This window comes from Homarus americanus, unplaced genomic scaffold, assembly GCF_018991925.1.
Source record: "Homarus americanus isolate GMGI-L3 unplaced genomic scaffold, GMGI_Hamer_2.0 scaffold4896, whole genome shotgun sequence".
In the NCBI taxonomy this organism is placed as follows: Eukaryota; Metazoa; Arthropoda; class Malacostraca; order Decapoda; family Nephropidae; genus Homarus; species Homarus americanus.
The window spans coordinates 868613-883787 of NW_024749657.1; the positions used below are offsets into that span (position 1 = coordinate 868613).

At 39.5% G+C, this 15175-nt stretch overlaps 1 protein-coding gene across 13 annotated transcripts in view; it reads right to left on the bottom strand.

The window, feature by feature from the left end:
- Positions 1-15175, bottom strand: part of LOC121853648 (transmembrane protein KIAA1109 homolog) — a 139472-nt gene that overhangs the window by 87272 nt on the left and 37025 nt on the right. For 11 of the 13 annotated variants that reach the window (XM_042347950.1, XM_042347958.1, XM_042347956.1 and 8 more), the window contains exons 22-31: positions 14674-14874; positions 9800-10502; positions 8377-8558; positions 7075-7285; positions 6456-6635; positions 4410-4667; positions 4097-4225; positions 3613-3846; positions 941-1144; positions 411-605 (exon numbers count right to left, since the gene is read on the bottom strand). In XM_042347950.1, the coding sequence (XP_042203884.1) occupies positions 411-605; positions 941-1144; positions 3613-3846; positions 4097-4225; positions 4410-4667; positions 6456-6635; positions 7075-7285; positions 8377-8558; positions 9800-10502; positions 14674-14874 (2497 nt within the window). The remainder of the gene's footprint in view (positions 1-410; positions 606-940; positions 1145-3612; positions 3847-4096; positions 4226-4409; positions 4668-6455; positions 6636-7074; positions 7286-8376; positions 8559-9799; positions 10503-14673; positions 14875-15175) is intronic. The other 2 variants (XM_042347953.1, XM_042347952.1) reach the window with 2 other exon arrangements.

Below are 15175 nucleotides of genomic sequence, written 5' to 3' on the forward strand. Positions count from 1 at the left end.
CAGTGCTCGAAAGTCCACACAATTTGGAGGGAAGGGGGTCCAGACTTGCTGATTGTCTGGACTATTACCAATTTGGGGGGATTTCTAGAGGCCACTGTACACTAAGCAGCCACTAATTAGCCCCCACCCCAGCAACCCTTAAATTTATATTTTAATGTGCAGTAAATATCATGTGTGTTTCCTTATATATATATATATATATATATATATATATATATATATATATATATATATATATATATATATATATATATATATATATATATATATATATATATATATATATATATATATATATATATAAAAGTAACTGTTACAATCTAAACTATGATCATTGTGTTCTTGTTGTGGAAGCTGAGAGTTGACATTTATTCTATCAATATATCTTTTGCAGGTGCTGCATTACCCACCTTAGACCTGTGGTTGGGTATGGCTGTAACACTTGCATCCTTGAGCAGTGCACTCTCATTCTTGAGACGTCTTAGCTGAACGTGCATCTTGTTCACATCAACTGACACCATATTTTCTTCCTGTTGCCGCTCCGAGGTTTCAATGTACACGGGCTCTGCCAACAAGTCCACCGCCTGTCTGGCCTTGGACTTGCTCTTGAGGTGATTAACATATCTTTATTAACAACAGTTAGTTAATCAAAATAAAACAAAACACAACTTATAAAACTGGGAGTCAATTACATCATGTGAAGGTCATTCACCATGGTTGGATTCACATCAGGTAGTCCACAAAATTTGGGGATATTGAACTACATTAGTTGCAATGACAATTGTGAGTGAAAACAAACTACAAACATGAATACACCAATACAAAATGAGTGACGACAAGACTCCTTGGACCAACTTACTGAGGGGTAAAAAATGAGGTGATATTGGTCCCTTAGAAGCTGAAGCAACACTTATCACAGCACACAATTATGAAGACTCACCTTCTTCTGCATGACGGGGTCATGTGGGTTCCTCATGTACATCTGTACGGACTTCTTGGACTGGTGACCAGAATAAAATTGAAGAGTCACACTATCAAGGCTCACAGAGAAGAGAGAAACACAGGTGAGATCTCGAATATTATCCAGTGCAGAGAATGAGATCACCTCCTCCACCACTGATGCCTGAAGCAGGGTGATATTTATCTGAAATGAATGAAAAATTATAAGAAATAATCTGGGATGAGCTCAAAGAAAAGTGTGAAGACTGAATATATATATATATACAAGAGTTTCAGAGTGTCCCAAGTGTTTTAGGGTGTCCAAAATGTGTATGAAGATGTCCTAAGTGTGTTTGAGAGTTGTAAGTGTGTTTGAGAGTTGTTCTATGTGTGTTTGAGAGTTGTTCTAAGTGTGTTTGAGAGTTGTTCTAAGTGTGTTTGAGAGTTGTTCTAAGTGTGTTTGAGAGTTGTCCTAAGTGTGTTTGAGAGTTGTCCTAAGTGTGTTTCAGGAGTACAATACAGTAAGTGCACTTCAGGGTTGCTATGGAGTAGAGAGATGTGTGTGTCCAGCCATCAATATAATGCATGGAAGATGTACAATATACTGTATAGTGTATGATGCACACTTTTGTATAATACTAAACACATTTTATTTTTGAAAACACATACAGCAACTCTTAACATTTTTCTTATTTCACAACAACCATTTGTTAATGGTCTAATTACTTAACATCTAAAATTAGATTCTCAAACTTTAGAATACACCTTGTGTAAGTTAGTGTAAAATGTTTTCCTGCCTCAAAGGAACCAATTTATTGGGAGAAGAGGAAGCGGCTCACAAAGAACGATCAAACTATCAAGTGATCATTATCACCATTTTCTATGCTTGCATGGGCATAATATAAATCTCAAATCTGTTTCTGAGTCACACCAAGCAAACCCTCCCATCTTGCCTCACTACTACAATATAAAATGCACAAATTGATAACTGCAAATGAATGGCAATATATATATATATGGTAGTCATGTGCATGAGAGCATAGTGGGGCTTGTTACAGATATTATGTACACTCTTGTAAAATATGTTCAACATCTTAGACAAGTACATCTCTCAAGAAAGAAAATCAGTTGCCAAATAGTCAATTCTTAGGTCCAAGTATGATACTCTGCTAGTCTGTATAAAACCAATTTAGCTTAGGACATGACCCTGTACTGTAAACATTTCACACAGTAAAGCTCCTCTAATACTGTCTGGTAACTGGATCAAACTCATATCTCCAGACTTTGGATTCCAAGGTGTTACCAATGTAGCCTTAATGTCTCAAGTATGTGACGAATGTTATTACCAATATAATTCTGGCACCTTCAATATCTACATGACAAGTAATAACAATGTAGTTCTGGCAAGCTTAATACAGTCAACCCTCGCTTTACGCGGTCCCACTTTACGTGGTCCCACTTTACGCGGTACCCTGCCGAAACTGGAATGCTCACTTTCCGCGGTGTGTGTACCCTTTTACGCGGAGAGCGACGCGAGCAGGGTGCGCACAAGGTCGCCCAGTCATCAAAACATTACCGAGTTCTTCACCCACCACCCACCACAGCCGGCCCAAGTCAGTGATAATGATAGTGAGGATATGGACTTATATGGACTTTGAGGGGCTTGACAAAGAGGCCCTGCAAGCCTCTGTGGTGGATAGTGATACAATTAATACAGGTGAGGACCAATAATCTGCCCTCTGCCTCGGAACCAACCCCCCATCCCCGTGTGCCCAGCCATCTTTTCTACTAATGTAAGTGTTAAAAAACCTAATACAGGTTGACACTCCCTTATCCGAAATCCTTGGGGCCAGAGGCATTTCCGATTTCGGAATTTTTCGGTTTTCAGATTTTTTTTTTTTTTTTTTAGCCCACCCGGGCACAAGTCACTGACCCCCATTGGGGCCTGGGAGGCGAAAATATAATAATAATTATAATAATAATAATTATAATAATTCATAGGCTCTAGGTCGTGTTTCTCACTTTTTATCTTTTTTCATTCTTGTATTTCTTTATTATCACAGTATTATTAATATTTTATTAATACAGTATTGTTGTTGTTATTATTATTATTATAAATTGTATTATATTTTATTATTATTATTATTATTATTATTGTTATCATTATTATTTTATTTTGGTGTATTTTTTTAATTAAAAATTATATTTACTATGAATAATTATTATTATAATTAGTATTATTATTATATTGTAATTAGTATTACTATTACTTTTCGCCCCCCAGGCCCCGATGTGGGTCAGTGATCTATGCCTGGGTGGGCTAATCCCGGTTTAAAAAAAAAAATTAAAAAAATTGCTCCACCAAAAAAGTTTCGGTTTTCGGAATTTCGGATAAAGGGTTGTCAACCTGTATTATTGATATTTCTCTTAATTATTAATTGTGTGTGCATACCATCATAAAATTAATAAGTTATTTTTACTACAACGTAGGTATTGCGTCTGAAAAAGTGGAGTTTGGGGGCGGCCCGGTCTCTATCTCAATTAATCCCATATGTTATGTTGTTCACTTTACGCGGGCCGCCGTGGGTTCAATTGACCGCGTAAAGTGAGGGTTCACTGTATCTACCTGGCACTTATAAGGAGAGTTTCAATACATATGGGTATATATCTCACCCTGGGCACTGTGACCTGCCCCTGCATCTGCTGGAAACAGCTCTCCTGGTATGTTGTGCTCAGCACTGCTGACTGTTCTGGTGTTCCAGCCACCTTCTTGTCCCTCAGTCGAGACCAGTACATGTAACGCTTCTTCTTCAGTGTGTTCTGGCCAGCGACGGTGGACAGAGACCTCATGTGGGCTTGGTTGATGATGGAGAGTGGATGAAGGCTCTCAAGAACTGGAGTTAGTGCCTGGAATGAAAGAAACCACATGATAATTTTTCTTGTTAATATTTTATCTTTAGTTATAAGCACATAGACAAGTACTGTAGATACTTAGGGAGACTAAGTGCCCCACACAGCAGAATAACACCCCAGTAATCCTGCTTAGCTAAGGGATTACCTGAGGCCTCAAGAGTTGGGAGGTCTTTCCACCTGAGTTATAGTCTTGGAAATTATAGTTTCATCAAATTCCTTCAATATAATTATTTCTACACCTTACCTCAAGGAAGAGCTGTGCAGACTCCAGGGCCATTGGAGAAAGCATGATGTCCACGTCTTTCTTCAGCTTGATGACAACAGTAGTGCGAGTTGTGTTAGAGTCACACACACCTCCCACAACATCCTGTAACTAGTTATTCATGATGAAAAAGATAAATTTTTCAATAATAAAACATTTATTTCCACATTATGAATAAGAAACATCCAACTATGTCTTCAGCTTTAGTGGTAAAATGAGACATTAAAAACAACTAATATAACCAATATTCTAAAAAAAATAAAAAATATTTCTAACCACTAACAGCCAGACACACCTGTGAATCTTCATGACTCTGTTCCTCCTGTGCATCACCCCAAGTGAATATGGGCGTATCCCAGGTGTAGGGATGTGACGGGGTGCGTCCAGACGGTGGGGGAGGCGATCGAGGCGGACCGTGCCTCCCACCCTCAACCATCCGTATTGCTGTGAACCCTTCACTTATCTTTTCAAACATAGGCGTGTGGATTTCTTGAGGTTTACTAGGGCTTGACTGGAAGCTGGGCACCGAGGCATCCCAATTGAGGCAACGCAGCTGGGGGAAACAACCAGAGTCAAGCACTGTGTTGTAGCAGGTTGAATGTGTCAAGATACATTCCTCTCACACACACACGCAAGAACGCACGCACGCACACACACTGTGAGGGAATTACTACACCATGTGAGGCCCCCTCATAACACCATCTGTGAGGGAACTACTACACCACGTGAGGTCCCTCCTAACACCATCTGGGAGGGAACTACTACACCACGTGAGGTCCCTCATAACACCATCTGTGAGGGAACTACTACACCACGTGAGGTCCCTCCTAACACCATCTGGGAGGGAGTTACTACACTACGAGTTTGCTGTTCAACACCTACATTAATCTGTATGTTCACTGTTTGTTCCTTTACCTTTCTCTAATGAAGGCTTTTGTTAAACCACCAATGTATGCAATAAGTCATTTATGTCCAATGTATATTTTCAGCCTTCGGGCTGCAGAATTTTTTCAATAAACCGTCAATTATTATTACACACACACACAAAAACTCTTCCAATCTTATAGTTCTCAGTCCCCTCATTCAGAATATAAAACTTAAGGTTAAATGTTGGTAAATGAGAGAGATGTCAATGATAAACAGACATATCTCATCAATGGATGAAAGTGCTTTGTGGGAAACAAGATTTTTTTTTTTTTAAACGGGGAATAGCCCACCCTGGCACAGGTCATCAACCCACAACAGGACCTACGGGGCGAAAAAATAAGACCTCTTATACTCTTGTACCACAGAGTGATGCTTAAAACACAGTCCCTCTAACCCAGGTTTTGAATCTATGAAAATACAAGCAAGAGTGTAGAGCAGGAGAGAAGGCAATTTTGATTTGGATTATTTGTGGTGAGTTACACCATTTTATCTACACTGCTGTTGTGTTACTCAGTACCACATGAGGCGTTAAGCAACAATCCCGAACTCGCCATGGTTCCAAAATTCCATTTTCTATGGTACCAGAATAGTCTCCCCTTTCTGAGAATGTGAGACTGACAGCTAGTTGAGTGTTAGGCATTGTCATCCTGAAAATGGCACTATTTTACAAGGGTAGCAGCCCACCCAGTTTCAGCTAAAGTTGCGAGTCAGCTGTCCGAGCAGTAACCCCAAACCTACAACACCCCACAAGTAGTGAATTAGCTGCAATTAATTTGTACTGTATTTATTATTATGCTATGTAAAACCCATTATTGTACTGGATCAATATTTTGTTTTGACTCATTTCAATTTTTTTTTTAAATTTCTACCAACTAAATCCATTTTTCATCATTATTCCCAAACCTTACAATCAATTGGGCAGTTTGTCTTATTTGTTAATGAAATAATTACTATCTTTCATAAATCTGATACAGGAGTGTGGTACTCAGGAGGGTTGTAGTTTCCATAATTGTTTACCTTTAGAGCAACTTTTTCTGAGACCATAACCATTGTTTTCTAACTATTATTGGTGATGTTAGGGCAAAAACCAGGTTTTAAAACTTTATTGCTCATTATCTAAGTTTTTGTTTTTGGTGAGTTCAAGGTTGTTGCATAGAACACCTCCTGGCACATTGTACCATTTGTCTGACTGCCTCTAATCTTTGTTATGTCATGGACAACAAAGGAGAGTAAACACATATGGACCTAAGACAAAATTGATAGAGTTGTATAGGTAAACACTTGAACCATCATTACTTGAATTATTTAGGTTTCCCTTCTAAAGGTAGGAAACAACTTTAAGAATACAGAGATCACTTATCTGAGGACCTATACTGTATACATTTATACACAAGTTGATTTGTTCATATTATACCTGAGTCATGTGGTTGATGTAAGATGACATGAGCAGGGGAGACTCTGTGATGGGTTTGTTTAGCTGCATGTGCAGGTCCACCAAGGCAATATCTTCCTGGGATGACACAGCCGAAATAAATGAGGTACTGGACACACTCCCTACTTCTGAGCTGCTGTCTCCACTACAGTCCAGAGATGCCTGCAAGTTTGGAGAATTTATTTACCATATACAAGGCCAACCATTTAGCTAAGAAATGATTCAAGTGCTTCTTCAGAGTAGTATCTCTCAGATGAAGGATTAGTTATGTTAGGTGAGATGGTGAACTTAGTCAAGAACATCAAGCATCACACCCAGCCAAGCTTGTCTCAACTCTAGACTGAAGGAATGAATGATTCTATGCCTGGTGCCTACAGGTAGTTTATAAAGTTATGGTGCAGTTGATGCACTAGCTTTTTGTATAAATCCACATTGGTCATAAATATCTACACAAATTGGGGAAAGATCTACCTTTCCTATTTCAACCTATCTGTTGTGCTCTCACTGAGGACGGATTTGTAAATTTTCACTGTAAAAGACAAGATCACAGTGTAGGGTAACAGGGCATATCTTCACTTAAGTCCTTCTTCAATTACTGTACCTGAATCCTATCCGCTTTCTTCCAGGCTCTAGTGGGACGATCACACTCCCATAATCTGGAAGACTCTGACCCAACAGAGTGTATCAGTGATGCCTGACTGTGGTCTAGACACGGACTCTGTCCACTACTACTGCAGCTACTGTTGCTTCTGGCACTGTCATGTCTGGTTCTGCTGTGAGAGCTTGGGCGGCGTCTGCGTCCTTCTTCAACACTTGTAGAATAAAAATTATATAAATTAGTCACTAGTCAGTATCATAACTTGTGTATTGTTTATCATTATTATATTTGGTTATTATCTACTGCACTGTACTGAGGTAAACAGGTAATACAGGTTGACAACCCTTTATCCGAAATTCCAAAAACCGAAAAGCTCTAAAAACCGAAAACAAAATTTGTGGCCAATTTTATTTTTTTTATTTCTTTATTTTTTTAAACAGGGATTAGCCCACCCGGGCATAGATCACTGACCCACATCGGGGCCTGGGGGGCGAAAATATAATAGTAATAATAATTATAATAATTATTCATAGTAAATAAAAAATGTAATAAAAAATACACCAAAATAAAATAATAATGATAACAATAATAATAATAAATAATAATAAAATATTATAAAATTAATAATAATAATAATAACAATAATACTGTAATAATAATAAAATAATAATAATAATAATAATAATAATATTAATAATAATAATAAAGAAATACAAGAATGAAAAAAAGATCAAAAGTGAGAAAAACGACCTAGACCTATGAATTGTTATTATTATAATTTTTATTATATTTTTGCCACCCAGGCCCCAATGTGGGTCAGTGACTTGTGCCCGGGTAGGCTAAAAAAAAAAACATTCCAAAAACCGAAAAATTCCAAAATCCGAAATGCCTCTGGCCCCAAGGATTTCGGATAAGGGATTGTCAACCTGTACAGTTGTCCCAGGGTTATATCTCTACCAAGGAGGCTGTATGTCATTAATACAAGCCACCATTAATGGTACAATTATCTTCCAACCAGTGCACTAAAACAAATTAAATGATTCACAAATGTTAGACATTTTACTCTATGAATTATATCTACAAGGTTCAGCAGTAAAACTTGAAACACGAGTTAAAGAATATCGCTAAATGCATTTGACACAAGAGTCTGAAAAAAAGAAAGAAAAAAAGTGAAGTAGAGTGAAGGGGACTAAGAGAATGAGCTGGGAATATCATTTGATCTATTCATTGTTTCTAACACTGGATTTCTATCTACCTAAATATATACGTACAGTATAGACCTACCCACTTTTCTGGTACACTGACCTAAAATGTCCATTTGAATTTATGGTGAGTGTCCCGGAGTCATGGTGAGGAGTAGGTGGAGTTGACGTCTCACTGGAGTAGCGGTCGTTGTTAGACTGGAGCTGGTCTTCGGGCACTGTCGGGAGGCTGAGCTGGGACGACACACGGGACAACGTGCCTTCACCATTGCCAACCACAGTCATCTGGTGTAGTGAGATGTATCCTTAATTATATAATATTTTTCATAAAGTAAGAACATGGTGGCCAGTGGTTTATGGGGAAGTCACTGCAGTTAAATAGTGAATGGATGAACCATAGTGAGAGGAGAAACTGTGTTTGCTCTTGACTCTGGCCACCCTGTAGTATAGTGGAAAATGGCTTACAAGATCAAAAACTAAATAAACAAATAGAATGGTACAGATAAGGGGAGACACCAAGGGTATAATGGGAAGGCTGATGCAAACACATATATGGTGTGAGTCATCAGGATGCAGGAATAGTGGAAGATACACACTGACTCTGGAACTGGAAGAATGTAATTAGATGACCCATTCACTTACTTACAATAATAAAGAGCCTTGGATACAAAGGAACAGACATGCATACATACAGACAAGTATACATTGATACAGTATTACACAAAATCATGCACACACACACACACACACACACACACACACACATACATATATAAACATATGCACAATGGCAGTAACTATTTATGAAACTACAAGACCAAATTCAATGACCAAAGTAAATGGTGATAAAGTCTTCAAGTAATGTGAAAGATTGTTGATTCATTTTGTCATTATGTTGAGTGTGTTATTTGGTTTCTTTGGCCTTCTTTTATTTGATAAATCAGTTTAGTTAACTAACTGTGTCTGCTCTCTAAAACTATAAGAGCATGAAGGTATGAACTGATCTTACTCCAGTCCCAACTTATTGTAAGAAAACAATGCACAAACCCCACAAGAAACTAAATCCACATCTTGTACTCTTAAAAATACCCAAGGGTAAACATTGACTTGAGTGAATAAACAGAGCTTATTGATAAGGTGATTCTTGGCAGTGCATGAGTCACTGTTGGATGCTGCTGGGTTGTATAAAGTGACAGGGGTAGACCTGGGGCCCTGTGGAAGGGGATTACCACAGTTAAACACATCTATTTCAGCAGTATGAATGAATGAAGAACATTAACTGAAGTGAGAATGTATGTATTTCAACAACAAAATAAATAAAAACTGTTAAGTGTGAGCAACTGACCAGTGAAGGTAAGAGTAGAGATAAGTGTACACTGGTTATGTGGGTGTTGAGGTTGGACCAAGTTTCATTTTTCCTCCTTATGGAGTTGTGTCCAGTTAATGAACTTCATGTAGACTGGAAATGAGATTATGACCGATACACAACAAAGAGATGCTGAAAATGTATCAGATACATGACTCACCTTACTTACCTGGTCTTCATCAGCAGAGAAGAAAGCCTCTGACTGGGTCTCACTGCCAACAGACACAGTTCTCTGTACACTGGCTAGTAAGCTGTGTTGGCTGGAGAGTGACTGTCTTGAATTTGATTCTTTCATCCCACTCACTGACAACCTGTGGCCACTTGCAGCATGAAGAGGTAGTTCTGTTTGTAAGGAGAGGCTGGACGGCATCTTACTCTGCCGACTAGAGTTCACATTATCTACGGAGCGTCGTAGATCTGATAGACTGCCAGGCGTAGAGAGACCCTCTGTTCCTACTGGAACACCCAGTACTACATCCTTGTTTGTTGCCCTCAGGGTACTTGAGTCCCCAGCACCCCCGGATCCCCTTGACTCTACTTCTGTCACGTGAGGATTGGAGTCATGACTTGTGACCGACACTTCTCTGTGATAACTGTGGCGGGGATTGAGTCTCTCCGTGCAGTGTGCGTCCGAGCTGTGGTGAAGTGAGCTGCTTCCTCTTGATGCATGTGCATCAGCTGGTGTAGCAGGAGATGCACTTTTAACATATCCTGAGCTCAAGACATAGTGATCTTTACTTGTTCCTGAATGTGAGTCATAATGAGAATGAGCAAGATCAGAATAGGCCCCAACATGAAACACCAGCTGATCATCATGTAAAATACTCTGGCCATAACCTGGACCTTCTGTGGGATCATTCACTCTGAAAAAAATAAAATAAAATAACAAAAATAAATAAAATAAAATAAACAGTTTCTACAGTACAGTATTTACCTCACAAAGCCTTTTACTGAACAGTATCTACATAATCTCTCGACTAAAATGTATTAATACTCTTGCTGTAGTCTTCCAGGTTAGGTAGGTCGCGGTTTCATCTTTAATGATGACAAATGATACCTAAATACTCTTTCCTGAATTACTGAGATAATTTTTGTCTCTCACTTTTGATAAGTTTGAAATAAATATACAGATTAAACCATTTGGCAGAGTAACATCACAAGTTTATTACTGTGAACTCTCACTGTTAGAGTTCTCCACATGAGACCTACGTCTTCTTTCACACTTGTGCGTGGGCTGGGTCAAGGGGGTAAAGGAACCTCACAAAGAAGAACAACCCTAAGGAGAATGGTGCAAGACAAATGTAGGTGACAAGAAGAGATAAGATGTACAAGTAGAAATATCCACACAGCTTACCATACACACATGGAAAATGGCTGTAACACTGTCGACGATGATGGTGATTATTTACATTGCTTCTAGATTTGAAACCTTTGTATTGTGTACATGACTTTCACACATCTTGACATGAAACAAGTACTGTACTGTTAAGTACTGTAATATAATAAAAGGTCCCTCCTGGTGCCTCTACTCTGTAAGGGACAAAAATTATTGCCAAATTGCTATTTTCATCTGCTTAAAATACTGTTCGTGTCAATCAGAGCATCATAATCCTTCACACTTGTGCCAAATATAAATGAAATACAGTAAGATCTCATATTTCGAGCGATTTCATTTTGCGTTTTTTAATTTCGCGAGCACTACCTAATGTAACCAAATCTTATGTTTGGCGTAAAATATCGTGAATTTCGCGAGATCCAGCCAGCTGAGCGTGAGATCCAGCCAGCTGAACACGAGATCCAGCCAGCTGAGCGTGAGATCCAGCCAGCTGAACGCGAGATCCAGCCAGCTGAGCGTGAATCTGAGCGAGATCCAGCCAGCTGAGAAGCCGCTCAGAGATCCAGCCAGCTGAGCGAGATCCAGCCAGCTGAGCGCGAGATCCAGCCAGCTGAACGTGAGATCCAGCCACCTGAACGCGAGATCCAGCCAGCTGAACGTGAGATCCAGCCAGCTGAACGCGAGATCCAGCCAGCTGAACGCGAGATCAAGCCAGCTGAATGCTGGCCACCGTCTTGAATGACGTCACAACCCTCATACCAGTTACAGTCATTTTTGCTGCAACGCGTGTTTTGTCAATGCGATTGATGAATAGGGGAACGCTGTTTGTACAACGCGAACTTTTGCATACGAATGTTGGCTATAGCGTGATTCCATCCTCAATGTTTTCATTCTATCCTCAACGTTTTAAGCATGGCCTGGGGTAATGCAATGTTTACAATTCACGTTCGACATCACATGTTCAATTGATTCGTGTCTTTTGTTTGTGAAATATTTTTTGAGAGGTAGTCTGTAATTTTATTTACTGTATTTATTTTTTGCAGATTTAGCTGTTACCCACAAATGCTGTATGAAAAGAATAAGTAAAAAGACTATCGCATTGAGGACTAATAACGGTTTACACCAACGCTCTCTGTTTACATCACGTGATCAGTTGAATAGCTCGGTTTCTGTCAATTACTCCGTGATTTTCGCTGTTTTCTCCATTTTTTTGGTGTTAGCGATGAATACGGAAAGACAAGGTAAGAAGAATGTCTCCAAGTAGCGTTCTGGTGATCGAATTGCAGGTGGTGAACGTAAAAGAGGTTTACAAGAATGCAACTATTGCGTTGTAGCCCGCGCCATCCTAGCGACCGCCCGGGCTGTTATTGTGTGCTTTTTTGGGTGGTGCTACCACCTGTCGAGTCAAGATAATGGCCTCTACCTCTACTGGGGGTCCTACTGGTGCTGGTGGGGGTGGGACAGACTCACCTAAGCGGCCAAATAAGGAAAAGGAGAAGAGGGACTATCATAAGGGAGTTAAGTTTGCCAAGTACTCGATGCAGGATAAGCAGCGTGTGATTAAGTTACTTGAGGAAGGCCTAAAAACTAGTTTCTGGAAAGCACAATCAAGTCAATAAAAACAGAATTTGTATCATTTGGAGGTTATAAATGGGAAAATCAGAGGTTGATGTAGAGTGGCCAGTCTATATTGTTATTATTCCCATGAGTTTATGTATTTGCATTTGGTGAATTTGAATTTGGCGCAATTTTTCCAGTCTATATTACTCGCGAAATACAAGATCTTACTGTAAAGACAGGAAAATGTTTATAGAAAACCCAATTTTGCCCGAGGGTGAGAATGCCTATTAACATGTTGAAGGGTGGATGAGTTACAACTTGTCACCAAGCAGAACCACTAATGTTTTTTGTAGCAGAGAAAAACAAACTTTTTAACTGCTGTGGACTTACCCTCAGAAACAGCAATACACATGACTTTTTAATAATGATTGCTCCTAGTAAATGTTTTTTGTATATAGTACAGTACAATTAATATCTAAGTTAGCCAGAATACCCCTTAACCAAAACTCTCCGATAGCCGGAATGGAAATTTTCTCGGAAAATCGAGGGGCACAATTTTAGGGAAATTCCGGGGATGGGGGATTTTTTTCTGGATTTATGAGATGAAATAATGTATCATTCTGGAAAATTCTGAGAAAATTTAACTTCCCGGAAAAATTACGGAGATGGGGGATTTCTTTTGGGGTTTTAGAGATGATGTAATACAGGGCTGCCATACTTATCGCAAAGGTTAAGGGCATGAAACTCGTTGTGAATGTCGAAATTGCGAATAGCGGAGCAATTTCTCCCATAAGAAATAATGTAAATAGGGGGAATAAAGGCATCGCGGTGGTCACGGCCGTCAGATTTTAACACTTGTTTTACTCAATACATATCGACATAAAATAAATAAAGAAACAAGGGCATAATATCAAATAAAAACATCAATAACAAACACTTTGAGTTTATTAGGTGCATATGTTTATAAGTACAGTATACAGGGGTACTTTACATGCTTGAGTGTGTGTGTGTTTGAATGTTTACGTGCATAGGTGTGTGTGTGTGTGAGGTAAGTTTTAAACGTAGACTGTTAATTTACCTCTAATGTGCTGTGTTGCTTGCTTGCTGAAGTTGGCATTAGGGGAGAGGGTGAAGGTTTACTGGGGTGAGAGGAGGCTGGGGTCGTCAGCCACCTCACTCGCATTATCGCTGTCAATTTGCACTGAAAGCTGTTGTTCTCCACTGCCTTCTGTTGAATCATGCATTGCAATAAAGGGGTTTTAAGGTGCTGGGTCTGGTCGTCAATCCACGTACTCAAAATCCGCTCCAAACTCTCCATCTCGGCATCACGGAACCTCGTCACCTTTGTAGCCGTCCGTGGTGTTCCAGACCCCCATCTCCTTGATCTTGTCGGCACTTTTAACGATAGAATGCACCGTAGAGGGAGTCAAGCCGTGCACGCGCTCAATCACTGACGTTCCTTCTCCGTGTTCGTGTCTTTTTACGATATCCAATTTCACGTCCAACGTAACTGCCACACTTGATCTCTTAGCAACATTGGTTGGAGTTTTAGTAGCTGGTCGCTTAGGCATTGCGAGATCACACAAAACACACGCCAGCAAGTGTGAGACTGAGGTGAGAGGGAGCATATGGCGGAGGAATACGTACACACGCTGTCCTATGCTACGGTTGAGGGCCGGCTCAAAATTTTTGCTCGTAAGAATTTGCGAATAAATGGGGCAACCATTGCGAATAGTGGAAATGGGTAACAATAAATTGATTGCGGATAAATGGGGTTATGAATACCGAGGCTATGAATAACAGGGTTTGACTGTACTGTACACAAGTTCTGGAACTTCAAGAAAATTTTCCCATTACCCAGAAAATTCCAGAGAATTCCGGGGATGAAGGACTTTTTTCTGGCTTTGAGAGAGTCGTCTGCTCTGCACCAATTGTTCTGGCTAACAGAGATATAACTAGTACCTTTGTTAGCAATTAGTAATAGAATATTATGACTATCTAACTATCTACCCATCAATCTTCTATCATCATCAATGTTTTACAACCATTTCCATACCTGTATTCCCTCCAACCCAAAAGTTTCCATTCAATTGCTTTATTAATATCAAGGTTATTAAAAAATGGCCTGGTGTACTGACCTGAGCTGAGCAATATTTACACCATTGTAGAAGTCCTGCTTGCTGGGCTTGAAGAAGGTCAGGCCGTTCTTGTTGTTACCGAAGAAAGAGCAGCCACCAACACAACCACACTTGCCAAACACCTGTGCTGACACTTTTGTGACCTCCTGTGGCCACAGGAACCACAGTCTTTTGGTATTCTCATCATGAAGTTTCAAGAACCTGGTCATAAACCAATTATGATTTAATACTATACAGTATAGTATACCGTATATACTCGTGTATAGTTCGAGTTTTAAAGATAAAATTTTTAGGCAAAAAATTGAGGGTCGTCCTATACATGCGTAATAGTTTTGTTAGGTTGAACCCGTGCATGATGGGAAGGGCGAGGAGCAACTTTTAGCTTCAGACATGAAAAATATTTACCATTTACTGCCAGTAAACAATGGAAACGTAAAATATGTACCAATTAGTAATGAAAAGTTGTGCAGTTCCTTCAGTAAATGAAGCTCACCCACTTACA